This window comes from Rhineura floridana, chromosome 14 (assembly GCF_030035675.1).
Source record: "Rhineura floridana isolate rRhiFlo1 chromosome 14, rRhiFlo1.hap2, whole genome shotgun sequence".
NCBI lineage: Eukaryota > Metazoa > Chordata > Lepidosauria > Squamata > Rhineuridae > Rhineura > Rhineura floridana.
The window spans coordinates 4,650,103-4,675,659 of NC_084493.1; the positions used below are offsets into that span (position 1 = coordinate 4,650,103).

Below are 25,557 nucleotides of genomic sequence, written 5' to 3' on the forward strand. Positions count from 1 at the left end.
TGCTGGCTGTCGGAAGGGAGAGGACATGATTCACTTTCTGTTACAATAATGGAAATAATGGACTGCCTTCAAGTCGATCCCGACTAATGGCAACCCTACGAATAGGGTTTTCATGGTAAGTGGTATTCAGAGGGGTTTACCATTGCCTTCCTCTGAGGCTGAGAGGCAGTGACTGGCCCAAGGTCGCCCAGTGAGCTTCATGGCTGTGTGGGGATTTGAACCCTGGTCTCCCAGGGCATGGTCCAGCACCTTAACCACTACGCCACACTATCTGTTAGAATGTTCTTTATATTCAGACTTAAGAATTTGATACCTTGTTCCCCTCACTGCTGGTTTCAGAGATAATACCGTTTTTAATTAAATTGTGTTTTCATTTGCAGGAACAGATTCCTATGTGACTTATCAGGTTGCTAAATATGTTAAATTAGCCCTAGAGAGGAGGACAGTTGCTGTTCTCTCTGGTGATCATATATGTTCCTGGAGCCATTTTACTTAATCTACTAATTTAAATTATTAATCCTTGTATTATTTTGATTTGTTTATATACCTGATTTATCTTACTGTTTTTAATCTCTATTTTTATTCTGTCTTTTATGTACATGTTTTTTAAAAAAATATCTATACAAAAAGCCTGGTTGGCTATTGTGTAATACATTGAATTGAACTGAAATATCTAGAGACCATCTGCACTGACTGGGATCTTCTGCATGCAGAATAAAGTATACAAAGCAAGAGGAATTGTACAGATTTGCAAACTGAATACAAATCACAGATTTTTTTTGGATACAAATCAATTGTAGCTCAGAGGCAGAGCATCTGCTTTGAATGCAGAAGGTCCCAGGTTCAATTCCTCACATCTCCAGGTGTAGGGCTGAGAGAGACTCGCTGTCTGAAAACCTAGAGAGTTGCTGCCAGCCGGTGTAGGCAGTACTGAGCGAGATGGGCCAATGAGTCTGACTCAGTATAAAGCTGCCTCCTGTGTTCCTATGTATAGCTGCAGCCGGATTTCAGAAGCCTGTTGGCCTGATCCGCTCGACTCACTGTGACATCCTGAAGCGACGAATGTTGCGGGGCGAAGCAAAGGCAAGCACAGCGGCCTTGCTGATCCTCTGCCTGTTGTCCAATCTGCTCCTCTAGGCTCAGGCCAACGACAGCGATTCGGACGTTGAGATGAAGAGAAAGTTGCAGAGGTCGTCTGGCTCCGAGAGCGAGACGGAGGACTCGGAGGACGACAAGAGGCCCAAGCGCAGAGGGCGACCCCGGAGTGTCCGGAAGGACACAGTGGAAGGATTCACCGACACGGAAATCAGGAGGTCAGCACTGCAGAGTCCAATAGTTCTTAAACTCACTCTCTTCATTTAAATGAAAAAAAAAACCACCTCCCAGCACCCTCCCAGTATGGTTTTGTGAGAACTGTTAGAATTTTAAGGAAACTGCGGTCTGCATGTGCAGTATCCCTGGTGGTTACAACTTGCTCATCGTAACACCAGTTGGCAAAGCAACAACTGATAAAAGTCACCCAGCGGCCTCCTTGTGCAGTCGAGCACGATGGCAGGGCTGCAAAACCCGATTCAAGAAATTCTGATTTGATTAAGCACATGGTGAAGCCTTTCTAAAAGTTGCATATGGGTGAAAGCAAATGCCTGGCTCAGCTGTAACGAGTATGAGCTTGCATGAGCTCCGGGCTCCCCCTCTCCTCCTCTTTGCAGTCGCAAAGGAGGAAATTGGAAGGATTCACTTCTGCTTTTAAATGAAAAACAGGGTCCCCACTTCATTGGAACTCAAGGAACTGTGGCCTGTATGAATGTGTATGTCTGTGAGAACAACTCAGGATATGCATCTATGGTTTCATCCAGATTTCTTCTCACTAACTAGAGCTGGGTGAGGAACCTGTGACCCTCCAGATGCTGGACTACAACTCCCATCAACCCATTCTGGCAGGGGCTGATGGGAGTCCCCACAACATCTGGGGGGGTGCAGGTTCCCCAACCCTGTTTGTGAGCATGGCTTTTTGAGCACATGTGGGCTTTTTGAGGCCCACAGGACAATTTGTTCAAATAGAGATGTGCTTGGCGGAAGTCTCTGATGGCAGTTGCTGCTTTTTTCTTTGACTCCCACAGGTTTATCAAGGCCTATAAAAAGTTTGGAGTTCCCCTGGAACGGTAAGTGCCAATAGATTTGGTTGGAGATGGTTGGGGGTTAAACTTGGGACTTCTCTATGTTCAAAGCCTCTGAACTGTCTGATTCATTACGCTCCATCTCAATCAACGAGATCCTCTGAAGGGGCATTTTTGGTGGTTCCCCACACGGCCCCTGAGGTTCGGATGGCCTTCATCAGGGACCGACCCTTTAGTGTGGCAGGCCCTGCCCTGTGGAATTCACTCCCTACAAGTAGAGGCTCACCAGGAACCATCGACCTCTTCTCTCAAGTACATTACTTAGACAAGCCTTTGCAATTTGAATCTTCTCTTGAAGTTTTATTGATGTTTTCAGTGATGCCTTTTGGGTTGCTTTTTTGCTGATTTTATTTTTTGTATGCTGTGTTCTGCCTTGATATAGTCTTATGAAAGCGCAGATTATAAACAGGTATAAATAAATAACGCGTGTGCTCTGCTGCTGAACTGCTCCCACTGTTAGCACTAGCAGCAGTTTGAGTTTAGTCTTGACATTTATGAGGATGAAAGAAGAAGGGAGCAGGTCTTTGCTTGGTGTTTTTTTCCTCTGTCTTTGGTGGAGGGTTAGGGAACCTGTGGCCTTCCAGATGTTGTTGGGCTTCAACTCCCATTAACCCTGGCTACTGGCCATGCTGTCCAGGGCTGATAGAACCAGTAGTCCAACAGCATCTGGAGAGCTATAGGTGCTGTTCTAGAGTGTTTTTAAAATAAAAAAGAATATCCAGGAGCCCCCTCCCTCAACGAAAGGACAAGCTTTGGAAAAAAGTCTCAGCTCTTCTGCAGAGGACTTTGGTTCAGCATGGTATAGATCAACTCTTGGCCTTGGAGCAGGGAGACTGCCGTTTAAATCCCCTCTCAGCTATGAAGCTGTTAGGTCACTACCCCTCTGTCTCACCTTGGGCTTCCTCACAAGGCTGTTGTGAGGTTATTATGGCTCTGTCCAAGGGAGCGTGCGACCAGAACGCTGGATGCAGGGTGGGATGAACCAGCACAGGGATTCTCTCGAGTTCCGCTGACTCTGCGTTTCCATCTTCCTTTGCTCAGTCAGTAGTGCTGGGAATACCTGGAGTGGATTTCACCTTGAAGCTGCCTAATACTGTGCCAGACCATTGGTCCATCTAGTTTAGTATTGTCTGCACTGACTGGCAGAAGCGGCTGTCCCGGATTTCAGGCAGCATTTCTCCCAGCCGCATTGGAGATGCCTGATTTGAACCTGGGACCTTCTGCATGCAGGGCAGATGCTCTACTACTGAGCCACGACCCTTCCCTTGAGGAGTGAGGCTTTCTCCTTGTGTGTATCATCCAGAGAGAATTTCCATCTAGAGGTCAGGAATCTGTGCATGATCCCATCCCAGCCCTGTTGCTAAAGTTTATTGATGTGTGCCCCCAAGTGGCAAAAGAAAGGTACAACTACAGTTTTTTAAATTAGTTTAAATTAGTCTTCAAAAACTAAAACCTCTCTTGTGTTTCTAGCGTGTCTCCTTGTAAGGAGATCAAGACCAAATATATTTTATTTACTTGCTACATTTTCATCCCACTCTTCCTCCTGGCAGGAGCTCAGGGCAGCAAACAACAAATTAATAAAATGATATAATTAAAAATAGAATAAACATTTTCTTTTTTAAAAAATTGAGAACCTCTCAAAACATTTTAAAACATTAAGAACATGCACAAGTTTTAAAGAGAACCACAGACCCTTGCGGCTGATGATTTTAAGATTGCCAGGAAGAGCATCTTTCAGCCAGCAAATGTCTGGGGGAATGTTCATAATGAGGGAGACAGATGCATTCCACCAGGGAGCGCATTCCACACATTGCTGCCCTGGGCTCCTGCCGGGACAGTCAATCAATCATAAATAAATAGGGAACAATGACCACCAAGAAGGCTTTATCACAGGTCAGCGCCAACCGGACCCCACCAGCAGGGCCTCCCTCGCCAATTGTAGGGCCCAAGATGGTTGATATTGGGGAGGCGCTCCTTGAGGCACTTGGATCCTATTAACATAGGAAGCTGAGAGTGAATCAGACCATTGGCCCCTCTAGTTCAGAAGAGTTTACACAGAGTGGGGTTTCAGGCAGGAGTCTGTCCCAGGCCTACCCTGGAGATGTCATTGGGGATTGAACCGGGGTCCTTCTGCGTGCAAAGCCAGTAATGCAGAAGCAAACCCAGAAGTGCAGGGTCCCTTCCTCTTCCTCACAGCCACACGCACCCCACCTTTTTTTGGCTGCAGTGTTGAGAATGAGATCCTTGTTAATGCCTTCTCCCACAACAACAGACGTCCCTAGGAGCCAATAAGCATTAAAGAGGAGAGTGTTAGCTGCTGAGAAGACTCTTCTCAGCAGCTGACTTAACTCCTTTCACTCTGATTGGCTCCAATCAGCAGGAAAGGACAAAGAAGCATGTTAGAAGACTCTTGCCAGTGGCTAACACACTCCCCTTCCGTGCTGATTGGCTTGCAGGATACTGGAGACGCAGGGACCCTGCTCCCAAACAAGCAAAGGGTGTAAGACCCCACCGAGACTCTGGACTACTACCCCCTTGCACAAGGCAGATGCCCCACCACTGAGTTGTGGCTCTCCCTGTCTTGACCTCACAACAGCCCTCTTTGGCTTCTGAGATTTCCTCAGGCCTCCAGGAGAGGGTAAGCACTTTCTTCAGAAAGAAACCACAGGACTTGAGCTGCAGCCCCCGCTCTGCCCTAGATGGCCAGATGACATGGGCTGGCTTGTTTCTTGTTGAATCGCAGCATTTCTCAAGCCGCCTTATGAGAGCATTCCCCCTTGCCCAGAAAAAAGTGAGATGTAGATCCATTAAATGAATGAATGAATAAAATAAAATCAGGAAGAAACATAGGAGGGCAGCCTTACTCTGAGTGAGACCATTGGTCCATCCAGCTCAGCACTGCCGACTTTGACTGGCAGCAGCATGCCAGGATTTCATACGGGGTCTCTTCCGGCTGTACCTGGAGATGCTGAGAATCGGCGGTCCCAGGGGCCAGTTGGGCGTCAAGCAGGGAGCCCAACAATAGGTGGAGCCAGAGCTGACTCATTCTAGCTTTGTCCCCGCCTTCATTTGTGCCGAGTTCTGCAAGGGCAACACTGAGATTAAGGAGGAGGAAGCAGGCAGTTAGAGCCACCCCCTGGAGTGGGTGTGAGCAACAAGGTAGGTGGGTGGGGGCTGGCAGACTGAGGTTGGTGGAGCAGTGCCCCAGTTGCTCTAAATGGATCAGCCTCCACTGCCAAAGCTTATTATTTATCAAATTTATATCCCACCATTCCTCCCAGCAGGGCGGCAAACAAAAACAGTAAAAACACTAAAACATCTTAAAAGCAGAGTTTAAAATATATTGAAATAAAACATCTTTTTTTAAAAAAGCTTTAACAACACCTAAAAGAGTAATTCCAACACACACGCAGACTGGGATGAGGTCTCCACTTAAAAGGGTTTTTGAAAGAGGAAGGTCTTCAGTAGGTGCCAAAAAGATTGCAGAGATGGTGCCTGTCTAATATGTAAGGGGAGGGAATTCCACAGGGTAGGTGCCACTACACTAAAGGTCCATTTCCTATGTTGTGTGAAACTGACCTCCTGATAAGATGGTATCTGCAGGAGGCCCTCACCTGCAGAGCTCAGTGACCGACTGGGTATATAAGGGGTAAGACGGTCTTGAACCTGGGACCTTCTGCATGCAAAACATCTGCTCTGCCACTGAGCCTTTTCATAACTAAGAGAATGGGAGTGTTCCCAGTTGCTTTCTCAGGGAGCTTCATGGCTAAGTGGGATCTCCCCAGTCGTAGTCCGTCAAACCATTGCTCCATGCTGGGTCTCTACCTCTGTCTCTCTAGCTGTCTTGCTGCTCCCCCCCCCCGGATAACGAAAAAAGAAAAAGTTGCACTAAGATAGGCTAAATGCAGCATCTTTAAAATTCATTTTATTTAACAAAAAAAAGTTTTTTTTAACTTGATTTTTATTTTTTCTTGAAGCCTAGGGAATATTTTGTTTAGTCAATTATGTTTGTTATGATTTTTTTCTTCTATTTCTTGTTCTTCATGTTATATGCAACATTTATACTATATGTTGATACCAAAGAGGTTGTTTTCGTTCAGGTGATTGTATTTTGTCAATTGTAGGGTTTTTGTATCTGCTGTTTTAAGATGTTTTGAGTTATGCTGTACACCACTTAGAGTTTTATTTAAATATAAGCAGTATATAAATGGTCTAAATAAAATAATAGTAAACAATATATATATATATATTGCTTGATTGTAAGAAAACCTCTAAGCGATTTGCAGGGCACACTAATACGATCAATACAGTTAAAAACACGTGAGATTTGAAAGACAACTAAAATCAGCAGTGAACTAAAAAGGGATTAAAACACATCAGTTTCTCTGTGTCTGGATAGACTTGCCTAAAAAGAAATGTTTTAAGCAGGCTCTGAAAAGAATACAGCCAAGGAACCTGTCTGATATCACTCAGGCACACAGTTCCAAAGTGTAGGTCCTGCCACACTAAAAGAACAATTTCTGACAAGTTCAGAATGAGTATTATGTAGCACCTGTAACGAGGCTGGTTCTGCAGTACTGCCCCCCCCTTTTTTTTTGGATGAAGGGCATTGCACATGTGTTTATTTCATTTCCCTCTTCTTCCTCCTGCTCCAGCCTGGAGTGCATTGCCCGGGATGCAGAGCTGGTAGACAAATCGGTGGCTGACCTGAAGCGCCTGGGGGACCTTCTGCACAACAGTTGTGTTTCGGCAATGCAAGAGCATGAAGAGCACCTGAAGGAGCACCCTGCAGAAAGTAAGCCGAGGGGCTGCTTGGCTGAGCACAGTCTTGGAGCAGAAGACTGGGGCAGAATTCATTTTTCCAGGGTGCGAAAATGGCAGAGCTTAGAGCTGGTGTGGACCACGTGGTGCCCTCTGGATGTTATTGGCCAACTACTCCCACCATCGCTTGGACATGCTGGCTGGACGGATGGGAATTATCGTCCAACAACATTTGGAAGGCACCCTGTTGGCAACCCTTGGCATATAGGTTGTGAACCCTGCACTTAAAAAAAATGAAAATCAATAGAACTGTGTGCCGGGTGAGTGTGGACTTATTCTAAGAGGATTCTGCATTCCGTGTGAACCATGCAGGTTAACATTTAGCATAATTTCTCAGGCTGTGGTTTGAAGGCACATGAGGCCAGCTCCCTGCTGAAGCGAAGCAGGGTCAGGGCTGGTCAGTGCCTGGGTGGGAGACCGCCTGGGAACCATATGTAAAGCCGCCTTGGGTTTCTATCATGGAAAGAAAGGCGGGGTAGAAATGTAATAATAAATACATAATTTATTCTGTTTCCATTAAGTCTTGGGCCACATCCGCACCATACTCTTATACCACTTTCTTTTAACAGTCGTGGCTTCATCCAAAGAATCCTGGGAGGTGTAGTTTGTAAATGGTGCTGAGAGTTGTTAGGAGACCCCTATTCCCCTGACAGAGCTATAATTTCCAGAGAGGAATTAACTGTTAAGCCACTCTGGGAATTGTAGCTCTATTTATTTATTTATTTATTTATTTATTTATTTATTTATTTATTTATTTATTTATTTATTTATTTATTTATTTATTTATTTATTTATTTATTTATTTATTGCACTTGTATACTGCCCCATAGCCGAAGCTCTCTGGGCGGTTTACAGCAATCAAAAACATTAAAACAAATGTACTATTTAAAACACATATTTTAAAAACAATTTAAAGCACAAATTAGAGGAATAGGGGTCTCCTAACAACTCTCAGCGCCCTTCACAAACTACAGCTCTCAGGATGGTTTGGGGGAAGCCAGGGCTGTTTAAAGTGGTACAAGAGTGCTTTAAATATATGGTGCAGATGTGGCCATAGGCAGGCAGCACCGGGCAGCAGATGGTAGGACAGAGCAAATTCCAAAAGGTGCATATTTGGAGGGGAGGGGGGGCGTGGGAGAAAAAATAGCTCCTGACCATGGGTTCTGCAAAGCCTGTCACTCCTTATCCACCCACGCATGCTGTCCTAGCTGGCTTCTGAGGTTTCCCCAGGCCTGCAAGGTTTAGTCCAAACTTTCAAGGAGCTGTCCAAGGTGCTTCAGCTAAAACCCAGAGCAGATTCCACTGCCCCACTGACATGGAGCCACTAGCTGCTCCCACCCCAAAGAGCTTTAATGGGTCCCTGTGAATGTTTTCAGAGAAGCGACTCAAATTCTGACCCAATTGCTCATCAATCAGTGGCTTCTTTTCAGGCAAAGGACCAGGAAAGAGGAGAGGTCCCACCATTAAGATTTCTGGTGTCCAGGTGAACGTAAAAGCCATTATTCAGCATGAAGAAGAGTTTGCAATGCTATACCAGACTATCCCGGCTGACCCGGAAGAGAGGGCAAGGTGAGTCTGGAGATTCCTGCGCATGTGAGTAAGAAGAGTGCAAAGTAAAAGTGAGAATTGGCATACAGTAGTGGCTGAGAGATGGAGCTATATATCCGGAAGCCCCCAGTTTGAATCTTGCCTTTGCTATGAACTCACTAGCTGGCCTCTCGGCCTCAGTCCCTCCATCTGCAAAATGGGAGGCAGTACTACTGACTTGCCTTACAGAGCTGATTGCAGCTAGAGAGTGCGCACGAAGCACTTTGGACATATGAAAGTGTTATACAAATGTTAAGTCTTCTTCAAGTACCCTCTCCAAGGGAAGTGCAGAGGGTGGCAGCATGAGGGCTGGCCTTCTCAGTGGCGGCCCCGTGACTGTGGAATGCTCTCCCTAGAGAGTTGCGCCCAGCGCTATCACTGTCACTCTCTAGTCGCCAGGTGAAGATATTTCTATTCACCCAGCCATTTTGCTCTTGGTGTTCATCTTTCAGTTGGGTGGGGTAAGGGGTGTCTTTTTTTAATGCTATTGTAGGATGAGCACTTTTAGTTAATAATGTTCTTTTATCTTCTTATGTATTTTAAATTTTCTGTTGTATGCCTTTTTAAAAAATTGTAAGTTGTTTTGACACAAACGTTTTGTAGTAAGTGACAAATAAATATAATAAATAAATATTACTTCCTCCACCCCCAGGTCTGTCATTATAGTAATTGGGGAAGGCTGATTTAATGGCACCCCACACCTCTCAGGGGCTTCAGTGTGGCAACACCTGTGGCACAGAACCCCCTTCCAGTTTCTCTTGGACAAATATCAGCCCTGTTTGGGGTTCTGATGCCTGTTGAAGACATTTTTATTCAGACAGGCCTTCCCAGAGATGTGATCTGGGCCATCTCTACAGTCAAGTTTATGAATTGCAGAACTGCGTTTTATGGGTTGTATCCAATTCAGATTTACTCGAGCAGACCGATTGAAATTAATGGACCTAGTTGATCATATTCATTAGCTTCAGTGCTTCTTCTCTGAGCAGGACTAGCATGAATACAACCTTATATTAAAGAGGTGGGCCACAGTTGAGTTAGAATGAAGCCCTGCCTCTCAAAAGGGATACTCACACGTTACATTCAGTGAGCATACAATCTGTGTAACTGTACACAAACAGTTGAGCTGTAGACATGTACATGTTATTCACATGTAATGTTCAAAAAGTATAGAGTCTGTATACCTGTGTAAGCTATGTAGCTGAGAGATGCAAATCAATAATTATACACCCTTTCACAGGAGTGTTTTTACGTGTGTAGAGACAGCTTGTGCCTACATTCAGCGTAAAGTGTGAGCAAGCCTAAAGTTGTGGAAAGTTTAGGTGAGACAGACACACACCTGTGCCTTTCTTCCTTCTCCCCACTTCCACCTTCCACTGTTGATGTTTATGGATGTAGAAGAAGAACTCTAATGTAGAAAGGGGATTCTCCTTTCTGTTTTTCTGCTCTCTGATCAAATTGCAGGTTCTGCCTGGCTTGCCGTGTCAAAGCGGCCCATTTTGATGTGGATTGGGGTGTGGAGGATGACTCTCGCTTGCTCCTAGGAATATACGAGCATGGCTATGGGAACTGGGAGCTCATTAAATCAGACCCGGAGCTGAAATTAACTAACAAGGTACAAGAAACTTGACACGCAGAGGCCTCGTTTGCAGATAATGGCACTAAGCCATAGTTTGCTTAGCCAAAGAGTAGTTAGTCTGAAAGTGCGAACTCAGCCAACAGAATAACCATGGTTTGTTTTCTGCCAGTCTGCAGACTAACCATGGATTGTTTTCCCCCAGCAAAAACCACAATGGGAAGCCTTGATTTGCTGTTGGCTTGCTTTGACAATGGTTTGGTGTTACGTCTGAATCCACAGCCGTACTTAACCGTGTCTCCCTTAGAAGCTCGCCAGCTGGGAAACAAACCAAGCTTTCAAGAAATAAGGCATTCATGAATGACTATTCATGGTTTGTTGAACAAACCGCAGTTCGAACACACTGTAGCTTACCATTGTGTGAACGCAGCCAGGGTGTGTGGGTGTGCGGCAAGCGTTTAGCTTCCTTCAAAAACAAGTTGCAAACCAATGGGTCTAGGGTGGGCTTTTTCAGGAGCGGCCAGATCACCGCCTCTTTCAGGGCGGCTGGGACCACTCCCTCCCGCAACGATGCGTTGACCACAACCTGGATCCACTGCTGGACCTTTGCTTGCACTGACGTCTGTGTGCTTTTAATTTTTCTTTTCTTCCCCCTCAAAGATCCTTCCTGTCGAGGCAGACAAGAAGCCCCAAGGGAAGCAGCTTCAAGCCCGGGTTGACTACTTGCTGAAACTTCTTAAGAAAGACATGGAGAAAAAGGACGGTGTGAAAGAGCCAGAAGAGGTCAGTCCAGCCAAGAACCGGGCCACAGCAGAAAAGGCAGAGGTGTTGGATTGGGCCTTGTGTGTGCTGGATGTCAGCTTGGGATCGCAGTGCATAATTCAACTTTCTAGTCCCTGTGGTGTCAAACGGAAGCTTGCAAACACGCGGGGAGAACTTTGCCAAATCTCCAAAGCCACAGCAAGGGCTGAGTAGGATTTTGAGCCTTCTGGATGTTTTGGACTACAACTCCCATCAGCCGCAGCCAGCATGGTCAGGCCCCCATTAGCCCCAGACATCATACAGCCATGCTGGCTGGAGCTGATGGGAGCTGTAGACAGTGCAGAACATCTGGAGGGCACCATGTTGGTGAAGGAAGGGTCCACTGCTCACACGCTGCATATGGAGGGCTCTACATCTCGGCGTATGAAATGGGAAGGGAGGCTTTCCTTCATTTATTTATTACACGTACATATCCCAGACTTCCTCCAAGGAGCTCAAGGTGGCCTGCATGGTCCTCCTCTCTCTCTGTTTCATCCTCACAATGACCCTGTGAAGTAGGTTGGGCTGAGAGACTGTGACTGGCTCAAGGTCACCCAGCAAGCTTCATGGCTGAGTGGGGATTTGAACCCGGGTCTCCCAGGCCATCACTCTAACCATTACACCACACTGGCTTCGTGGAAGGTTGCAGTTTTTCTACTGTTAACTGGCTTCTCCTCCTGCCTTAGGCCAAGGTGAAGAAGAGGAAGCCCCGGGTAAAGAAAGAAAACAAGTCTCCCAAAGGCAGGGACGAGCATGGGAACGAGCTGTCTTCTCCTCGGCATTCGGACAACCAGTCGGAAGAAGGAGAGGTCAAGGTAAGCCCACCTTTGAGGCCTGCTGTGATTCCAAGCACCTGTGCGGCAGTTCAGTAAAGATCCCATCAGGAGCCAGTTGCTAAGATTATGGTGCCATCTCCACTATACATTTCAAGCAGCATTATGCAGCGTTAGACAGTCACGGCTTCCCTCCAAGAATCCTGGGATCTGTAGTTTGTTAAGGGTGCTGTTAGGAGACCCCTGTTCCCCACGCAGAGCTACAATTTCCAGATTTCCTTGGAAGGGGGATTATTAAATCACTAAATTGTAGCTCTGTGAGGGAAGAGGGGTCTCCTAACAACTCTCAGCACTTTTAACAAACTACAGTTCCCAGGATCCTTTGCGGGAAGCTATGGCTGTTTAAAGTGGCATGAAAATGCTTTAAATGCATAGTGAAGATGTGGCCTACATCAGCTCTCCCCAAGCTTGGGTCCTCCAGATGTTTTGGACGACAACTGCCATCAGCCTGAGCCAGCATGGCCGTTTTCTTTGTTCATTTTCGGTGTGAGGTTTCTTTTGTCTTTAAAGCTCAGAAAATCTAATGCTTAAAATGCATTCATTCATTCATTCATTCATTCATTCATTCAATGCCTATCTTGTATGCTTTAATTTGGATTCCTGCATTGAGCAGAGGGTTGGACTCGATGGCCCTATAGGCCTCTTCTATCTCTACCATTTTATGATTCTATGATTCTATGCCCTTCCTTCCAAAGGAGCCCAGGGTGGCAAACTTGTTATTAGTAATAGAACATTTTGAAAGCCATCTAAAAACAGTTAAAAAAATTATCTCAGACAGCAAGTTCAGGGTTGTCAAGAACAGTATCGTTTCAGCCATCAAATGGCTGGCTAAACTGGAATGTTGGGCTCCTACTGGGAGGAAGGGACGAATATAATAAACAAACAAACTTCCTTCTAAAATATGATAATGAGGGAGATAGATGAACCTCACCAGGAAGGACATTCCACCAAACGGAGCCACCACTGAAAAGGTCCTGTCGTGAGTCAGTGCAAACTGGGCAGCCCCCAGTGGTGCCACTGCCACTTTTGGACTGCAACTCGCATTATCCCCAGCCAGAAGTGTTATCACAGTCCAAGGATGTGTTCCAGCCACTCAAGAAGGGTGCAGGACAGGGCCAGTGAAGAACAGGGAGTGTGGCCTGAGGAGGGGACTGGGTAGAGTCAGGAGGGCCTGCAGGAGAGGCTCAGGGGCCCGAAATCAACCCACCAAGCCTGGGGTTCTTCCCCCCTTATTTCTAGGAGGACGGATTGGATAAGAGTCCGTTGAAGAAAAAGCAGAAGAAAAAAGAAAACAAAGAGAACAAGGAAAAGCAGACGGCAAGCAGAAAAGAGAAGGAAGGGGAGAAAGAGAGGAAGAAAGCAAAGGAGAAAAAAGAGAAGGTACCGGATGCGGTAGATAGAGAATTAGTTTGCATCCTCTGCCAGCCATTGCCATTTATATACAGCCAGCTGCGGGACTGGATCTAGCCTCCCAAGCAAATTTTGCTGGGTCCACCAACTGTGTTGGCAAAAAAAATGAAGTATTACACAGTGCTGGGGGGGGGGTTTGCCTGTTAACTGGGAGGAAAAAAGGGGAAACCATATTCTCAATAATTCTTAGCTGCAAAAAACACTCCCCGACTAAGTCCTTATCACAGATTCTCAGCTTGGCCAGCTTTCCATCTCCCAGTTTCCCAGGTTTTGGCACCAAATGTTAAGCAGGCGATCTTACCGGGGTTCATCATGCCAAATACTGCCCTTGCTCTTTCTGGAAAAAGAAAAGCCAGGTCTCTCGGGAACCTGGATTCCGCACCCAACACAACATTCTGCCTGTGTGCTTGTGTGTGTGTTCTCTCTCCTGTGAAATTGCAGCACATGCCTGCCTTTGCTTTAGGTTTGCTGCTCCTAATTGTGACTTTTCACAGGCCAAAGGCTGTGAGGGCAAATCTGGAAGCAAAGGGAAGAGGTCACAGGGCCCCGTCCACATCACAGCTGGCAGTGAGCCCATCCCCATTGGAGAAGATGAAGATGACGATTTGGACCAGGAAACCTTCAGCGTAGTAAGTACTTCCTCATGGGGATGGAGGGGAAGGCAGGCCAGTGGCTAAAGGGCACCTTGTTTGGTTTTCCAGCCCTGATGGTTAAACTAGTTGATCTTCTGCATCTTCAGAATCTTTCCTAAACCACTTAGAGGTCTTCTGTTCAAGTTAGCGGTGTGTACATGTGTATTTTATTTATTTAAAAGCATCGGTATACCACTTTGTATTTCAAGAATCTCTTAAGTGGCGTACAGTCTAAAATCAAGCAAAGAGTGTGTCATTAAAACATGATGGCAAAAGCACAAAACCAGTAAAAGAGCAATATAAGAACACATAAAAGCAAATAAAGCAGACATTCAGACCCGTAAAACAGGGTCTGGTCTTATGGGTCACAGAAAGCCTAGACAAAGTCTGAAGCAATTGTGTGCAGTTCTGGTCGCCTCATCTCAAAAAGGATATTATAGAGTTGGAAAAGGTTCAGAAGAGGGCAACCAGAATGATCAAGGGGATGGAGCGACTCCCTTACGAGGAAAGGTTGCAGCATTTGGGGCTTTTTAGTTTAGAGAAAAGGCGGGTCAGAGGAGACATGATAGAAGTGTATAAAATTATGCATGGCATTGAGAAAGTGGATAGAGAAAAGTTCTTCTCCCTCTCTCACAATACTAGAACTCATGGACATTCAAAGAAGCTGAATGTTGGAAGATTCAGGACAGACAAAAGGAAGTACTTCTTTACTCAGCGCATAGTTAAACTATGGAATTTGCTCCCACAAGATGCAGTAATGGCCACCAGCTTGGATGGCTTTAAAAGAAGATTAGACAAATTCATGGAGGACAGGGCTATCAATGGCTACTAGCCGTGATGGCTGTGCTGTGCCACCCTAGTCAGAGGCAGCATGCTTCTGAAAACCAGTTGCCGGAAGCCTCAGGAGGGGAGAGTGTTCTTGCACTCGGGTCCTGCTTGCGGGCTTCCCCCAGGCACCTGGTTGGCCACTGTGAGAACAGGATGCTGGACTAGATGGGTCACTGGCCTGATCCAGCAGGCTCTTCTTATGTTCTTATGTTGCTGCTTCACATATGGCACAGGAAGGGCATTCCACGTTTTATTAAACTAAATGTTAAATAAGTAAGCTCTGCTTGGATGTTAGACGCAGGAGTTCAGAACATCCAGCGCCTGCCGAGTTTCCTTCTGAATTCTTTCCTTGCTTGCACTGCCAAATGTGTCTACTGTTGGACGGCTGGTGAAGAATTGACAATGGAACTTGGTTATGTTTACGGCAGGCTTTGCCTACCTGATGCCCTCCAGATGTTTTGGACTACAACTCCCATCAGCCCCAGCCAGCATGGCCAGTGGTCAGGAATGATGGGATTTGTAGTCCAGCAACATCTTGGGACCCAACGGCTGGGAAAGGCTGAACTAGATCATAAATGATAAGTGGTGGTTGTCGGTGGCTGCTGGTGGCTCCATGTCAGTGGGGCAGTGGAATCCGTTCCCGGTTTTAGTCTGAACTTTCAAAGGAGCTGTCCAAGGCATCATGGAGCCACCAGCTGCCGTTGGTGGTTGCGTGACACTGTTGAACTGGGATGGCATATAACTGCCCCTTGATACCATCATGAACGCAAATCATCACGATTGCACAATTTTAAAAACAGGTGTCTGGAGGGGCCCCACAGCTGGCCCCTGCCTTGGCTGTGTAAATAATAAGTAATGTGTAGCTTTGCTTTCCCTGCTGCTCCCCTCCGAGTGCAAAGAGCGGATGAGGCCTGTCAAGAAGGCCTTGAAGCAGCTGGACAAGCCGGAGAAGGGGCTGACGGTACAGGAGCAACTGCAACACACCCGGAGCTGCCTGCTGAAGATCGGAGACCGCATCTCGGAGTGCCTGAAGGCTTACTCGGAGCAGGAGCTCATCAAGCTCTGGAGGAGGTAAGCAGCCCTGCCTGCCGGCTGCCTTTCTGTCTGCACCCTAATGCCGATGAGCTACCGAGCCAAGGTTTAAAGGCTAGGCACGGGGACAAAGGAAGCTGCCTTGCACTGAATCTAGCTCGGTATTGTCCACACTGACTGGCAGCAGCTCTCCAGGGTCTCTCCCAGCCCTACCTGGAGATGATGGGGATTGAACTTGGGACCGGCGGAACGGGAAGCAGGTGTTCTGCCACTGAGCTACGGCCCTTCCCCAGTAAGAAGCTAACTTCTACTGAGTCAGAGCTTGGAAAAGTTACTGTTTTTGAACTACAACTCCCATCAGCCCCAGCCAGCATGGCCACTGGATTGGGCTGATGGGAGCTGTAGTTCAAAAAAGTAACTTTGCCAAGCTGTGACCCTTGGCCCATTGGCACTGTGTGACAGTGGCTCTTCAAGGTTTCAGAGGACATGGCAGAGCGCCTGCTTTCCATGGTAGGTTCATTCCCCAGCAGCTCCATGAAGGGCTGGCAGACACTCTCTGTCTAAAGTCCTAAAGAGCTGCTGCCAGTCCGTGTAGGCAATGCTTGTCTTAGAAGGACCAATGGCTTGCTTCCTTTTATCAAACAGCTTCCTGTGTTGTACTTTGCCCCTTGGAAGGCAGGTAGGATAGAAACATGACAAATAAAATGCCTTATGTGGATGGGTTGCACAGCCTAACAATTCTTGGTGCAGAATCTTGGTTGTTTTGGCTCAGGATTTTGCTTCGGATTTAATTTTTTTAAAATAGTAAAAATAGAGACAACAGTTTTAGCACAGATGAATACAAAGCCAAATTGAGAGATCTGTGAAATCAGGCGAAAAGAGGGCAACAGTCTGTGGCACACAGCGCTGCAGGCTGAATTTCTTGGGTTGTATCTGATTGAAGGGTCGTCGTGGCTCAGACCTTGAACAGGTGAAGAATCTCAAAGGGAAGAGAGTCTTCCTAAACACATGCAGAGTGTTCCCCTCTGGTCCCCACTGGGTGGGCCCTGGATGGGCCATATTTGCTTGGAATTCTGGGATGAGGTTTCATCCAGGCTAGCCTGATGGAAGAAAATGGGAAGACACATGCTCTTCCAACAGCTCGCTGGACAGGAAAATACAAATGAAATCCGCTCACTTTTTTCCAGGAACTTGTGGATATTTGTGTCCAAGTTCACAGAATTTGATGCAAGGAAGTTGCACAAGTTATACAAGATGGCTCACAAGAAGCGGTCTCAGGAAGAAGAGGTAAGTTCGAAAAGTGAATCATAGAATAGTAGAGGTGGAAGGGGGCTATAAGCCATCGAGTCCAACCCCCTGTTCAAAGCATCCCTGACGGGTGGCTGTCCAGCTGCCTCTTGAATGCCTCCAGTGTTGGGGAGCCCACCACCTTCCCTGAAGTTTGTGTGAGAATGTTTATAAGCTGTCTTGGGGACTCTTGTCACTGAAAGGAGAAATACAAATAAAGGAGCAATGGAGATTTGTTCTGTAGAACAGCCTTCGCCAACCTGGTGCCCTCTAGGTGTTTTGGACTATAACTGCCCTCAGCCCCAGCCTGCATGGATAGGAGATGTAGGAGGCACCCAGACTGGTGAAGGCTGCTGTAGAAAATAGGTGGTGCAGACACACCCTTTTTAAAAAAAAATTGCTGCACAGATCTTTTCTCTTTCGCTCCCAGAATCTTCCTGCATCTTTTTCATGGGCTGCTGGGAGTCCCAAGAAATCTCAGAAAGGATGTTGTAGAGCTGGAAAAGCTTCAGAAAAGGGCAGCCAAAATGTTCAGAGGGCTGGAGCAAGTTGTCTGCAAGGAACAACATTCAGGGGTGACATGACAGAGGCGTATTTGTGGTGCGGAGAAGCAGTGGACAAGAGAGAGGTTTTTTTCTCCCTCTTGCGAAGTACTGGAATTTCGGGCCATGCAATGAAGCTGAATGTTCAAATATTCAGGACTGACAAAAGGAAAGTGGGTTGTATTCAGTGTTAGTCCTACTCAGAGTAGGCCCACTGAAATTGATGGACCTAAGTTAGGAAGTTAGCTAAATTGGGTGTTAGAACAAATTAAACCAGAAAGGCAAATTAAACCAGAACTATCAATAGAAGCTAAAACGATGAAACTGAGGTTATCATACTTTAGACACATTATGAGAAGACATGATTCAGTAGAAAAGATAATAATGCTGGGGAAAACAGAAGGGAGTAGTGTTGCGCTGTGTGTAGTTGTATTGCTTAATTTCGTTTAAAAGCAGCACCACAGCAGCAGAGAGTAACAGCAGATGTTGAAATGCGAGTGTGCCAGCGTGTGCGTGCGTTTGCCTAAGAAAGCAGGCTTTTACCCGGCATCAGCATCATTGAAACTTGAGACTTAGTAAAATAAGAAAAGCTACTTTATTATAGAAATACATAGTAGATAGAAAAGGCATACCTAGTTCTAACTAACTAGCTAAGTTGGAGGCATAACTCTCAAGTGTGGGAGTCAGCCCCATGCTTGGAGAGAGAGCAGAGACAAAGGGAGTCTCCTCTCTCCTGGTCAGCCAGAGGACAAAGGAATGGAAAGGGCAGAAGGAGGAGCGGCAGGTAAGCTTCCCTAAAGGTGTCACAGTCTAGCGACAGAAGGGAGCCAGTCAGAGCATCACAGGTAAAAGGTAAACAAAGCCTATCCATCTGGAGGACCCTAGCTCTATCTTCCTTCTGGAGCTTAAACAAAAGAACAAAACAGGAGTTGCTCTTGCCCCACTTCCAACAAGTAGAAAAAGAGGAAGGCCAAACAAGAGATGGATTGATTCCATAAAGGAAGCCACAGACCTGCTTACAAGATCTGAACAGGGTGGTTCACGACAGATGCTATTGGGGGTCACTGATTCATAGGGTCACCATAAGTCGAAATCGACTTGAAGGCACATAGCAACAGGAAATTAGGCAGGTCCATGAATTACAGTGGGCCTGCTCTTGAGTAGGACTAACATTGGCGACAATCCAGTACTTCTGCACATAGCGCATAGTTAAGCTATGGAAGTCGTTCCCACAAGAGGCGGTAATGGCCACCAACTTGGATGTCTTTAAAAGAGGATTAGGCAATTTCATGGAGGAGAAGGCTATCAGTGGCTCCTAGCCACAGAGATCATATGCTCTCTCCAGGAGCAGAGGTGGGATGCCTCTGAACGCGGGGAAGGCCTGTTGATTTATTTTAAAATCTATATCCCGCCCTTCCAAAGGGAGCCTAGGGTGGCATGGAACACGTGATAAAACACTGAAAACGTATTTGAAAACAAAATGTCTTACAAACAAAACATCTTGAAAAGCATCTTGAAAATATGTACAATACGGTTACAGACTGGGATAAGATGTCTACTTAAAAGGCTCGTTGAAAAAGGAAGGTCTTTGGTAGCCTCCAAAAAAGGCAACAGAGACGGCGCCTATGATGCTCATGCCCTGCTCGTGGGCACCGGCTTGGCCACTGTGAACAGGATGCTGAACTAGGTGATACTTTGGCCTGAACCAGCAGGGCTTTTCTTACGACAGATTTGTGTTCTTGTGTGGTGCTCAGCTGGCTCAGACGGAGCCTATTCAAGCTGTTTGTGTTGAATTTGCTATTAACTGTCCCCTCCCCTTCCATCACCCTCAGCAAGAACAGAGGAAAAGGGAGGAGGCCATGGCAGGCAAGAAGCTGTTTCGGCCAGAGGTGTCCGGATCCAGCCGAGATTGTGTGATGTCTCAGATACCGCACGGACCTCATTCTCAAAAGTTCCACCAGCCTCCACCACATCCTTCCCAAATGCACGGACACCAGCGGGAGAACTACAACCACCCAAACAAGAGGCATTTCAGTAACGCGGGTAAGAGACCAAATAGAAGCTGACAGCCACCACCACCCCCGTACTCCTCTGGGTGAAATTCTCCCTCCAGACTGACTGGAAGGTCACCTTTCCCCAACCTGGTGCCCTTCAGAAGTTTCTGGGTCTCGCAACTCCCATTGGCCCCAGCCAGCACAGCCAGAGATCAGGGACAATCCATCAGACTACAAACTGGGCTACTGCAATGCACTCTACGTGGGACTGTCCTTGAAGACGGTCTGGAAATTGCAACTAGTGCAAAATGCTGTGACAACAAAAGGGCAGCAGGCTGTGACCATGTGGCCCGTATCTTAAAACAGCTGCACTGGTTGCCAGTCTGTTTCAGGGCCCACTTCAAGGTGTTTACTTTGAACCCTAACTGGCTTGAGCATTTGATGGGACAGTCAATTTCAGGCCTTTTATTTGTAGTTCAGGGGGGTGGGGAATCTCCGACCGTGGGCCACTCTTCCCACGTCGTCACTCCCTGATCACCTTCCCAGGATCCGTTTGGAAAACCTGCCAACCCAAGAGCATTTTGTGAAATCAAGTTGAGCCTTCCTTCCTCCCCCCCCCCCCCGGGCATTTGTGCAGATCGAGGTGACTGGCAGAGGGACCGCAAGTTCAGCTATGGCGGCAGCGCCAACCAAATGTGGGGTGGAGAGCGTCACCATCAGTATGAACCGCGTTGGCATAAGGAACAGCACTACGGAGACCGCCGGTTGCGCAGCGAGCCTCGCGGCGAGCCTCGCAACTACCGCCTGAACAACCCGTCCCGCAAGCGGCCTTATGAACTGTACAACAGTGACCGGGACCACCGGGGCCACAGGGACTATTATGACAGGTGAGCTGCTGACTGTGGAGAGGGCTCTGGTAGCCAGCTTGCTACACTCAGCAACCGGGCGCCTCCGGGTGCCCAGTGTGTTTTGGTGGCCTCCCTGTGGCTCACCACTAGGTGGAGCTAAGACCTTTCTAGGCTGAACAATGCTAGTGTTTAATTTTAGCTGGGCCTCAGTGGTCACTAGGGATGTCACGGGATTCCAGTAAAAATGGAAACGTGCCGACATTTGCTTAATTTGTCCCATGTCCGGCGCAGAAATCAATCCAGTGAATGCAATCAGTATTCGCTGGTGTTGCTGCTTTCAGTCTGCAAACGATACAGGACTGATGACTTTTCTCCCTCTGCTTGCTTCTGTCCAGGCATCACCACGATTCCAAGCGGCGGCGATCAGATGAATTCCGGTCTCCGAATTACCACCAACAGGACTTCAGGAGGATGTCTGACCACAGGCTTCCCATGGGCTACCATGGCCAAGGCCCCTCGGACCATTACCGGCCTTTCCACCCGGACAAACCGTCCGATTACAAACAGCTGCTCCCCCCTCCTCACTCCCAGCTCTCAGACCCCCGCTCCCCACCCTCCCAGAAATCCCCACACGATGCCAAGTCTCCTCTTGATCACCGGTCGCCCCTGGACAGGCCTTTAGAACAGAAGAACAATCCGGATTATAACTGGAGCAGCCGGAAGACATAGAGGTTGGGGGAGGGGGACAGGAGAGGAGGGAGAACCTTCGCCTGAGGTAACTTCACCTGAGATAAAACAGCACCTGCTGGTTCGACACGCCCAGAGCCAGAGACGCTGAACACGCTGGTTGGGCTCTGCTTTTGCAGACGGATCATAGGAGCCGAACAAGGTTGGGGGGACGTCTGGATTTCCGCCCCAATCTCTCCTCCCATAATCCTGCTGGACAAATGTTTGGGGAGTTGACTTCCCTGCACCCCAGTGACCTGGAAGTGGGGGTGGGGGGCAAAGCCAGGCCCACCTCAGGTTTTTTGTTTTTCGTTTCTATGTCTTGAGGCTGACTTGGACTCCCACATACATTTCACGGACATTGGATCGATGGCTGCTCGGGGCACGGACAGAGGAGAGAGCCGAATGGTTTTGGTGTGAAGATTCAAGTTGTTGGCTGGGGAGTGGGAGAGGGGGCTGGGGCGTCGGAGAGGGAATATAAGCACCGGCCTGAGTGGGCTCTACCTGTTGAATGGAGGGAAGTTTAGTGTAGGGGTTGAGGGATGGGTGGGAGGAATCGGTCCTGAGGAAGGTGAGAAGGCCTTTAAAGAACTGACCTTGAACATCTGACTGCCGGTGTCAGAGACTTTCATATATACACATAGAGAGAGAGGGAGATCCTCTCTTTTCAGTTTTTGATGCCAAAAAAAAAGGGAAACACTTTGGCCCCCACAAACCCACGGTGTACTTTTCCCCCTTTCCTGAGTTGCAGTTCTCTCTTGCTGTCCTCATTTCCCTGTCTTGGCAGTGCCGCGTTTACAGCGGACCAAAGGACGATAACGGAGGATTGGGAGGGATGGAAGAGGCCACCCTCTGAGCTTGGAGAGGGGGGCTTTCTGGACATGCCGAATTTTTAAAAAATGTGTCCCGCCCCATTCATTGAGTCCTTCAGAGAGGAGAGAGGAAGCACTGGTGGTGGTTCCATGCGAGAAAACCTCGGCTCTCCCTGACAGAGGTTTCTGTGCGCCTGTTTTTCTGCTCTCAGTGAGAACTGAGAGTCTGGCTCTGTGCGCAGAAAGGATCACCCAGCAGCAAAGGCATTGAGCTTCATGTTCTGGACAGCCCTGGCTTATCTTTTATTTATTTTTATTTTTTTTAAAAAATAACAAAATTTATATGCTGCTTGATTGTGAGAGACCATTATGTGGTTGTTTGTTGAACATCTGAAAATGGCCGGGCCAGGGTTTCCTATCCGAGGTGAAGGTTTTTAATGAAAGCAACCCACCAGTTACCATCTAGGGGAGTGGAAGAATGCAGAGCCATTCAACGTGAGGGATCCACAGAGTGGGTGGGGACCGACCAGCCGCTGTTAGTCACGCATGGCAGAAGTGGTCCAGAGATGAAAGTCCCACTGATTTGGTGGCCGCTATAAAAATTTCAAAAGCATCAGCTGCAGAGGATCCCCATTGACATTTGTGTATGTTCACACAGGGTCCCAAATTTGCTTTTTTTGGGGGGGGGTCCAGCTGTTGCTCTTGTAAATGCACAAAGGGGGAGAGAAGCAGCCTGCTCTGAAACTCTCTGTTAACAATTAGCTGTGTATTAATGGTAAAAACGTAGCCTTCAAGGGATGTTCCTAAATTCGCTGGTGTTATACTCCCCAAATTTAACCAATATAAGTTTAATAAATAAAATGAATAAATGCAGGCAATCAGCAGTATGCAGTTTCTCATTGAGGAGGTGTCAGGAAACAATCTCGTCCAAAACTCCCCCCCCCAAAAAAAAATGCAACAGCCACAGCCATGTTTTGCTTGCTGGATAGGCAGGTGTTGGAACGTTTGGTCAGGCGGTCACTGCCAGTTCAATTCCAGAAGTGTTAAGTTTCTAATTTGCCTGCAAGAAGGAATGAAAAAACTTGGAAGTATTTTTACCTAGGTTTGGAAGGGTTTGGTGTGTGTGTGTGTGTGTGAGAGAGAGAGAATGAGAGAGATTGTGTCAGATGCCATTTTTCTTCTGATTTCACTAAGCTGTGATGGTAGAAAATACACTATGGAATTTCTTCAGGAGGTCCTTGCATTTTCACAGAGGGTGGTGGCTTGATAAATGTGAATTCCAAATGCATCTCCCCCACCCCGCTGGGAAGGAAGAAAGAGAGTTTTATTAATACTATTAATTATTGTTATTAATTAGAATGGTTATTCCTAAAATACTGCTGTAATTATGAAGTATATTCCTGTGCCATAAAGTTGTAGCTAACGACCGGACTGGAAAAAGAGGTGCGAGTGTATGTATGTCTGCGAGCGGGTGTTTAAATTTAAACACTCCATCATAAAAGTATTACGAAGAAGTAACCTCAACCAAAATCAGTGAGACTTGCTTCTGAATGGCATGCCTTGGATTCTGTTGGAGGCAGGAGACAGGCTTCACGTGCTCGGGGTGGGGGGTTATGCATTCAAGAATGAATATGAGGGGAGGGGAGCAGAAAGTTGGAACTGACTTTAAAAAACAGTTGCATCTGTGGGGGTGCATGGGTAGTTTAGCAGATTCTGCATGTTTACAAACTGGGAACATCAGATGGAGTGATATACACCCAGCATTTCTCCTCTTAATAACGCTGGGAAAAATCTAGCATTGAGATTGGCATTACAAGTGTGGGGTGGGGCAGCCCCAACTGTAAATTTTTCAGCGGGTGGGTTGTATCATTACCTAGAATGGCTGTTTCTGCAACACTCTCCCCACCCCCCATGTTCCAGTCGCTAAAGTTTCTTTGCAGGCAGAAGCATTAATAAAACCCACAAGCAACAGTGTATTCCCCAGAAACAGTGTTAACTGTTCACGCTAGAATCCCCACTGTCTGCAGAGTGCCTGGACTAAAAAAGTAACGCTGGGCTTGGACCCAGTTTGGGTGAATGATTTGGGAATGGGGAGGGGGAAGAATCTTTCTGGGCTCCACTTCCACTGTCTGCATAACAGCACTGGCTCGTCCATTGCATTTTCCCCAACAATCCACCACTTTGGAAAGATTGGTTTGCAAAGCCGTAGACTTATTGGGGTGGGGGAGAAAGAAACAAAGCAAATCCTGTTGACTAAAGGGGAAAAAAACACAGTTATTAATTTATATTGTGACAAAAAAATTGCCACTGTCCTAGTGATTTCTGATGTAAATATGTTTGTTTATAGAGTATGTATTAAATTTTCCTACATTGTAGGCTGTACTTTGGATTCTTGTATATTAAAATGTGACATGGACATTTTCACAAATCTGAACACCACCTCGTTTTTGTTTGCTGTCTGTGGGAAAAAAGAGAGGGAGAGTTGCTGTCTGTGCTTGTCACAAGTTCCATTGTAGTAATTTGTTGGACAGCTTTGAAGTTTTGCTGATCCAGACTGCACACTGTGACGATCCCACAGCTGGCGCTACCTGTGATACTCCCACTAGGTCCACCACCTGTCAGGATCTTGGTTTTTATTTGTTCTCTCACACGCTCTAGCACAGATCAAGTTCCCACTGCTAGGCAGCACCACCAGTCACTCCCTGTAAACAATACTGCTAGAGACTTCACCTATGGCTTGTTACTTTGTGTCGGGGTGCCCTTGCTGTCCACAACCCCCTTGTATCTTTGTCTATAAAGCATACAATCCTGGGTTGCTCTGGATACTTGACGATGTTACAATATCTCCCTTCACCGCTGTCACCATTTATTTGATACTGTTTCCCTCCAGCCTTGGTAATTACCCTGCCCTCCCTTCTGGTCTGTGTATCCCCAGCCAAGGATCAGGCTTTTGGTAAACCAATAAAAGTATTTATTTGATAACAGCAGGAAATAACAAGATTACTTTAGGAAAGTTCAACAAGCGTATGGTTTCATATAGTGTCACTCTTTATGTTTCCAGTCATATATATTCTGCCTAAATACCAGCCAAATATAATCCAACCCACAACCAACTCCAATCCACACTCCACAACCAATCGCCAACAACTCCGAACTGTCATCCTCTCATTTATACCTTCAACCATTCAAACACTCAGCCAATCATCATCCAACATTCTCCAGCATTCTAGCCCATGTACTCCCCCCTCTTACTCAGTCACTTACCATATATCACTTAATAAACCCGCACTCACCATATTTACAGATATTAAAATACAGGGACATCACACACACGCACACATTATCACCCACATGTAAACTTTCTCATGCATGTATCTCACACACACTCAGCCATGAAGTTTCTCTGAGTGACCTTGGATCAGTCACCATCCGCCTAAATTTACAAGATGTTGGGAGGTTAAAAGAGGGGGGAACTGTATGCTTCCTTGAGTTCCTTCGAGGAAAAGCAGGGTATAAGCATTGGACTTAACATTGTACTTAACTAACATAAAATGTCTTCCCTGCTGCTTCCTGTGCAGGGCAAGTTTTCTCAACAAGACCTCAGTGTATGCACACTTGCTTCCCAAGACCAAAATGAGGTTGACAAATTCGTTG

General features: G+C 46.8%; 1 protein-coding gene across 5 annotated transcripts in view; it reads left to right on the plus strand.

Moving 5' to 3' along the window:
• The window catches only part of CHD2 (chromodomain helicase DNA binding protein 2), a 94,943-nt gene extending 70,606 nt beyond the window's left edge, over positions 1-24,337 (plus strand). For all 5 annotated transcript variants that reach the window (XM_061595932.1, XM_061595931.1, XM_061595933.1 and 2 more), the window contains 14 exons: positions 1,138-1,313; positions 2,121-2,162; positions 6,833-6,972; positions 8,429-8,567; positions 10,047-10,197; positions 10,819-10,941; positions 11,646-11,774; positions 13,032-13,172; positions 13,697-13,831; positions 15,555-15,733; positions 16,882-16,981; positions 19,356-19,566; positions 20,155-20,404; positions 20,761-24,337. In XM_061595932.1, coding sequence (XP_061451916.1) covers positions 1,138-1,313; positions 2,121-2,162; positions 6,833-6,972; positions 8,429-8,567; positions 10,047-10,197; positions 10,819-10,941; positions 11,646-11,774; positions 13,032-13,172; positions 13,697-13,831; positions 15,555-15,733; positions 16,882-16,981; positions 19,356-19,566; positions 20,155-20,404; positions 20,761-21,094 — 2,250 coding nt within the window. In that variant the 3' untranslated portion in view covers positions 21,095-24,337. The remainder of the gene's footprint in view (positions 1-1,137; positions 1,314-2,120; positions 2,163-6,832; positions 6,973-8,428; positions 8,568-10,046; positions 10,198-10,818; positions 10,942-11,645; positions 11,775-13,031; positions 13,173-13,696; positions 13,832-15,554; positions 15,734-16,881; positions 16,982-19,355; positions 19,567-20,154; positions 20,405-20,760) is intronic.
• The last annotated feature ends 1,220 nt before the right edge of the window (positions 24,338-25,557 follow it).